General features: G+C 51.1%; 1 protein-coding gene across 1 annotated transcript in view; it reads left to right on the top strand.

Annotated features, from left to right (window-relative positions):
* PTGIS (prostaglandin I2 (prostacyclin) synthase) overlaps window positions 1–5856 on the top strand; it is a 46445-nt gene extending 40589 nt beyond the window's left edge. Inside the window, exons 9-10 of the mRNA XM_012654699.1 lie at window positions 542–693; window positions 4455–5856. Coding sequence (XP_012510153.1) covers window positions 542–693; window positions 4455–4599 — 297 coding nt within the window. The 3' untranslated portion in view covers window positions 4600–5856. The remainder of the gene's footprint in view (window positions 1–541; window positions 694–4454) is intronic.
* The last annotated feature ends 628 nt before the right edge of the window (window positions 5857–6484 follow it).

Here is a 6484-nt window from a genome sequence, read left to right as displayed (position 1 = left end):
AGAGTTCCCTAACCATTATTTGGAGTGTATCCTTTAAGTCAGTGGTCCCCAACCTTTTTGGCACCAGGGACTAGTTTCATGGAAGAAAATTTTTCCACAAACGGGGTGGCAGGGGTGGGGTGACGGGGGGGCAAAGTTCAGGTGGTGTTGCCTGTTCCCTGTTTTCCTAACAGGCCACGGACCCGTACCGGGGTGCGCCCCAGGGGTTGGGAACCGCAGCTTTAATTTGTTTTATGCCTTTACGGACATACACACAACACATACACGCATGGATAGATCAGTGTGTGTGTGGGATCATACCGTACATGCTATCCTGACACTTGCTTTTGTCCCTCAACAGCCAGTTGTAGATTCTTTCCACGTCAGCACACACAAACCTTTCGCAATCATTTTTTAGCCAGTCCTCCATCAATTGACCTTTACATTGTCTGCAGTTTTTCTCCTCCTATCGACACGGCTGTGATGAACAGCCTCAGACATTTTTCTTGGTGCAGCCTTGTTGTGGGTGTGGGGTCAGAAATGGATCTTCTTCCTACTTCAGGTGTTTAAATACAACCGATTCCTGAACCCCGACGGATCAGAGAAGAAAGACTTTTACAAGGATGGCAAACGGCTGAAGAATTACAGCATGCCTTGGGGGGCAGGGCACAATCAGTGCCTGGGGAGGACTTATGCCACCAACAGCATCAAACAGTGAGTGGGGGCCCGGCAGGGGTGGGGCGGGGGCAGGCTGGCACTGCCCTTCTCTCCTGAGGCTGAGGGGCTCGGCCAGGAGAATGGTTCCGGGCAGAGGCTCTAAACGGACGGCACGTGAGCTGTCTCCTACCCACAAATCTATTTATCTGTGTGTCTTTTTACTGTGCGCTAACCTGTAAGGATCAGAACTCACGTCAAAAGTCAGATTTCTGATTTCTTTTGAAATAATCAGATCTGGCAGCAGGTTCTTCCCTCTGAGACTGGTGCCGGATGCCACGCACTGGACATTCCGTGCAGCTGACCATAGCTGTCTGTCTGCAGCTGCTGTGGCATGTTCAGAAAGAACCTCGCTGCGGGAACTGGCTGAACCTCACTGTTCCCGGTTGGTTATTGTGACGCCTGTGGGGGCCGAGAGCCTCATACATTCTCTTCCCTGGACCCCAGAGCCTTGGCCCCCAGGATTACAAACGGACTGGATCAGAGGTTAGGACATCTGCCCAGTCCTCTGTCTAGCCTGTATGTGATCATAGGCCGGGTGACCTTCGGAACCTCTCTTCCCTCAACTGTAAAACGGGGTTCTGATTATAAGCACATCCCAGGGGTGTCAGGATAAATGAATTGGATCCTTCTAAGTTCTTAGAAGGAGCCAGTGCCTGGCTCGTTGTAGACATTTGATCAATGTTTATTATTATCCTTATTACTAATATCATTATTAATGTGCAGATATTATAATAGTATCATTATTATAGTGCTAAGTGAATGGGCACATTGCACTTACTCTTTGGCCTTAGTTTTCCCAACAATAAAATGAGACCGTAGTATAGTTGATTATGAGTATAATAATCAAGTGACGTCGTGCAAAAAAAAATCACAGGGATTATGGGGAGAAGGGGGCTGGGGCCCAGCACTCAAAAACCTCATCAGTGGCACATAAAAAAAAAGATGAGAACCCAACAAAAAATGGTAGTATAGTCTTACATGTGTTAAGTGGTTAAGAAATATGTAAGCGCTACAGTAAATACGGCTGTAGGGAGACGTGTAGGTATGTGCGTGCATATGTTTTGTGGATTCCTGCACAGCAGGGTTGAGCTGGGTGCGGTTTTTTGTGTTCACTTTGTGTTCCTTGCAGATGAAATCGCACACGAGCAAATTCGGACTTTTTGTGATGCTCAAATCATGCCCTAATATGTCAGTCACGCTGGGACAAATTCCCGTGTTCGAAACAAGTGTTAGAGCAGAACTGACCGCAGTTCCTACCCCATCGAGTTTTTTTTTTTTTTTTTGAGGTTGCAAAACCTAGGATTTTTTCCATTCCTCTTTATTTATTCATTCCACAAACTGAGCCCCTGCTATGTACAAAGTCGTGGAAGGAGCTGGAGATAACGAGAGCGGACTAACAGTCCTTGCTCTCCAGAAGCTTACAGTCCGTTCAGAGACAAGTCTTCACATCTCCACTAGGATTCACAACCTACAGGGTACTTTATTAAAACCCAGGAGAATTAGTATGACGACTAGAATGGTAGAAATTTCTCTGTGCATCTCCGTATCTCCATGCCCCTTGGCGCACAGACAATTGACAGTAGAAGGGCTTGGCTGGTGGGAAGGTTGTGATATTGTCTCGTGGCCTTCTGTTGTCTTTTTTTTTTTTTAAGACAGAATCTCACTCTGTTGCCCGGGCCAGAGTGCAGGAGTGCAGCAGCGACATCGTAGCTCACAGCAACCTCAAACTCCTGGGCTCAAGTGATCCTCCTACCTCAGCCTCCCAAATAGCTGGCACTGGCTGACTACAGGCAAGCGCCACTACGCCTGGCTAATTTTTCTATTTTTTTTTTTTTTTTTTTTTTTTTTTTTTTTTTTATAGAGACAGGGTCTCACTTTTGCTTAGGCTGGTGTTGAACTCCTGGCCTCAAGCAATCCTCAGGCCTGGGCCTCCCAAACTGCTAGGATTACAGGCAGGAGCCACTGCAACCAGCCCGTGGTCCTTTTTGATAGGTCTTTATTCATGCATTTATCACATATTTACTGAACTCCGTCATTGTGCCCAGCATTGTGCTTAAGGCAAACAAAACATAGATCTATTTCGAATGTCTTTAGGAGGAAAGTAACACATGCACGCACAGTAAACTAAATAGTAAACATGGCAGTAAAATCGGAAAAGGGCCGGTAGGAGATCTTGGTGGCATACGGTGTTTTGTGATATTCCACAGCTTAACGTCTCTGACTTGACTCCAGCCCTTTTGTCCGAAGCTCTTTCCTGGGCTGTGAATTCGAGAGGACCGGCGCGGCCACCGTAGGGGCTGTCAGCCCCCCATCAAGTTCTCAAACAGATAAAAAGAGATAGTGGACGCTGAATGCTTAGCGGGTGTCTGGCGCATATATGTTTCAGTAAATTAGCTAATTTGTTGTTGTTTTTATCTCACTTAATTGCCATGGCAAACCTGGCAGGTAGTTTATCAGTCTCAAACTGAGTCTATCCAGGTGAGTTGTCTAAATAATGATAATAATAAACAAACAAAAAACTGAGTCTAGACAGGTCAGCTCATGTGCCACGGCCATGCTCCTGGGAAGCAGAGGTGCCAGGGTTTCGATGCAGGCGCGGGCACAGAACCCTCCACCCCCCAGGAACTCATGCTCTAGTATCCTGCAGCGTCCGGGCTGGAAGGATCCATCAGCCTTTCCTCTCTTTGGCCAGAGGGGAAAACTGAGACCCAGAGTGGGAAAGAAACTTGGCAAAGCAGGTACACATAAGTGGCACATCCCCGGTCTCCTGTCCAGAGTGTGAACGCCTCTCTGTTCACTGGTTCAGTAAGGTTAAGGAATCCCTACCGTATGCTCAGCCCTGACCTGGGGGCGTAGGGGCATAGTGATGGGACGCAGGGTCGTGAAAGATACACTCCTGACTCTTACGAACACGGGCAGTGGCAAGTAAGACAAGACGGGTGGGCAGGAACCAGTTAACATCCATCAGGCCGGCCCCACATTTCTGGGGGCGCTGATTACATCATAGACATGGCAGCTTTGTATGTTCACAGTTTTCCAGGAGATGGCAGTAGAGAGCGCTCATTCTCACAAAGTGGGTCTGTTAGGACAGTTGTCAGAGATGGCGGTGAAATGTCTTGGGAGAACGGTGCCTGTCCCTAATCTCACACAGGCACCTGTGGGCTAGCAGCAGCCCTGACCAGGACAGACAGTGGGGGCTCCAGGAGTTTGGAGAAACGGGGGCATGGGGATGGGCAGGAGGGACCAGAAGAGCCACTGTACTCAGCAGCATAAGCTCAGCTCTGCTACTGTGACAAGGACTGCCGGTGTCAGTGGCTTCTACCAGCAGAGGTTTAGTTGCTACTCACACAGCGTTGGCTGTGGGTTTGCGGGGCTTCTCCCCTCCACGCAGACACTCAGGGGCCAGGCTCTTTCCGTCTTTCGGCTCCACCATCTCAACGTGAAGCCCGCACAGCTGCCAGGCAGGAGGGGAGCCTGGAGAGGCACACACACCGGCTCTGAATTGCTTCGATGGGGAAGTGACTCATGACACTTCCGGTCAGAGCCCATTAGCTGGAACTCACCCACGGGCCTGCCTGACCTACAGGGCGCTGGCAGAGGTGCAGCTCCTGGCCTTCGGGTGAGCAGCAAATGCCTTTGCTCTCCCCTCTCTGCCCTCCTCTTCTCGCTTTTCCCGAAGTGAGAGTTGGGGTCAGACTCAGAAGGAAGCCGTTGTTCCCCTGCCTGGTTCTCACACCTTCAACGCCACCTCTCTGCAGATTTGTGTTCCTCGTGCTGGCGCACCTGGACCTGGAGCTGATCAGCGCGGATGTGGAGATGCCCGAGTTTGACCTCAGCAGGTACGGCTTCGGGCTGATGCAGCCGGAGCGCGACGTACCCGTCCGTTACCGCATCCGGCCGTGAGACGCGGGCGCAGCGGGCCTGCTCGCGCCCCTCCGCCAGCCTGCCCCAGCCTCCCAGCTCTCCATGTCCGCACCTTGGCCTGGGTGTGGGTGGTAGCATCACCACTTTGTCTTTTTTCTCCCGGAAGCCTGTGCCCAGGGCAGGGGAAAGAGGGGAAGCCAAGAGAGGTGACCAGAGAAGAGACATCAGAAGCTCTACGGAGTCTCTGCTGTAAAGTTTTGGTTCCCAAATCAGACCCCTTCTGCTTCCAGCTCACTGTGCCTGTGCCACGCACAGAAGCTAACACGGACGAGGCAGAACTAGGAGCCCTCACTGCTGTGCCCGCAGTTCGCAGACCGTCACCCCCCAAGTTCTTAACAACCGGTGCACCCCAGGCCTTGTGCAGCCGGAGCAGGCGCTGGCCACAGAAGGGCCACTCAGAACCCAGCATCGAAATTACTCTGTGCCCCAGTTACTACGAAGTTAGCCGAAGCCAAAGGAGTCCCTTAGAATGTCTGCTTCCCTGGGCGCCCTATCCACTGGACACTTCCCGCATCGCTCTGTTCACACCGAGACTTGAGAAAAGGCGGGAGGCTTCCCGAGGCTGGGGCACCCTCTGAACACTGGGCTGTGTTCTGAAGTTATGGGCGCCAGGTGGGATGGGCTTTCCCGGCGTCAAGAGACTCAGGGAGCTAAGGAAGACGCAGCCCTGATGGGACAGCTCCCGGGACTGGACAGACTGACACAGAGGAGACGCCGATGTCATCCGCGCTAGTGCAGGGGCTCCAGCGCTGGGCGGACGTGTTTTGTTTGGCCTTCGCCTGAAAAAAATTACCTTAGTTGTTATCATCTTTGGGAGAGTTAATTCAGCATGTCCAGCTTCTCTTGAAAACGTGGTAGATCTGGCCACGTGCAGCCCACGTCCCTGAAGGTAACAGCTGGCCAGGGCTGAGTGGCAGCCGCAGGGCATGTGCTCTCTGGTTACCCAGGGTTCTGGCGTGGTCTGACTCTCCATTCACAGTGACTCCTGGCCCTGAGGGCATCTGAGTTTGAGACCCTGTTCTGACTCTTAGAAGTGCTATCGTAGGAGGTGGCGGGGACCAGCTAATTGGTCTAACGACCAACTGTCCATCGCAGCCTGGGTGCACCACCCTTTGAACAAACAGATCAGTGATGAAAACTTGCCTTTGCCTCCATTTTAGAAAAAAGCAGCTTAAAGAGAAAAATTGGCTGGGCACTCTGGCTCACATCTTTAATCCCGGTGACTTAGGAGGCTGAGGCAGGAGGATCGCTTGAACCCAGGAGTTGGAGGCTGCAGTGAGCTATGATTGTGCCACTGCACTCCAGCCTGGGCAAGAGAGCGAGACCCTGTCTCTTCAAAAAAAAAGAGAGAGAAAGAAAAATTGCCTGCAAACCTTTAGTATGATGGTAAATAATGTATTTTTATTAATATGAGGTCCTGTTTATTGAGTACCTTTTTAAATGCCTATAATGGGCACAGTAGACATAGTATCTTTACTCCTCCCAGCATCTCTGTGGAGAGAGGATGGTTATGCCCACTTTACAGATGAGAAAACAGACTCAGAGGGGTGCATTGACTTGCCCAGGGTCACACAGCTTGTAAGCTAGTACAACTCGGCAAAAGTACTTATTGTCTCGGGAGCAAATGCCAGATGGGCAGCTCTCTCTTCCCTCAGTGCAAGGTGGGTGGGGGTGGGCAGTTCTCTTTGACTTGGAAGGGCTGATGGAGCCAGAGGCACCCAGCCTGGGTGCATCTCATGAGACACAGACACACACACACACACACACACACACACACACACACGTACGTAACAAAGTCCTTCTAGCTTCATCTGGAGGGAGAGGACAGGACCCACGACCTCTGAATGTTCCAGAGGCTCGTCTC

The sequence above is a fragment of the Propithecus coquereli genome, unplaced genomic scaffold (assembly GCF_000956105.1).
Source record: "Propithecus coquereli isolate 6110/MARCELLA unplaced genomic scaffold, Pcoq_1.0 Scaffold444, whole genome shotgun sequence".
Lineage (NCBI taxonomy): Eukaryota > Metazoa > Chordata > Mammalia > Primates > Indriidae > Propithecus > Propithecus coquereli.
This window is presented reverse-complemented; position numbering and strand designations above follow the sequence as displayed.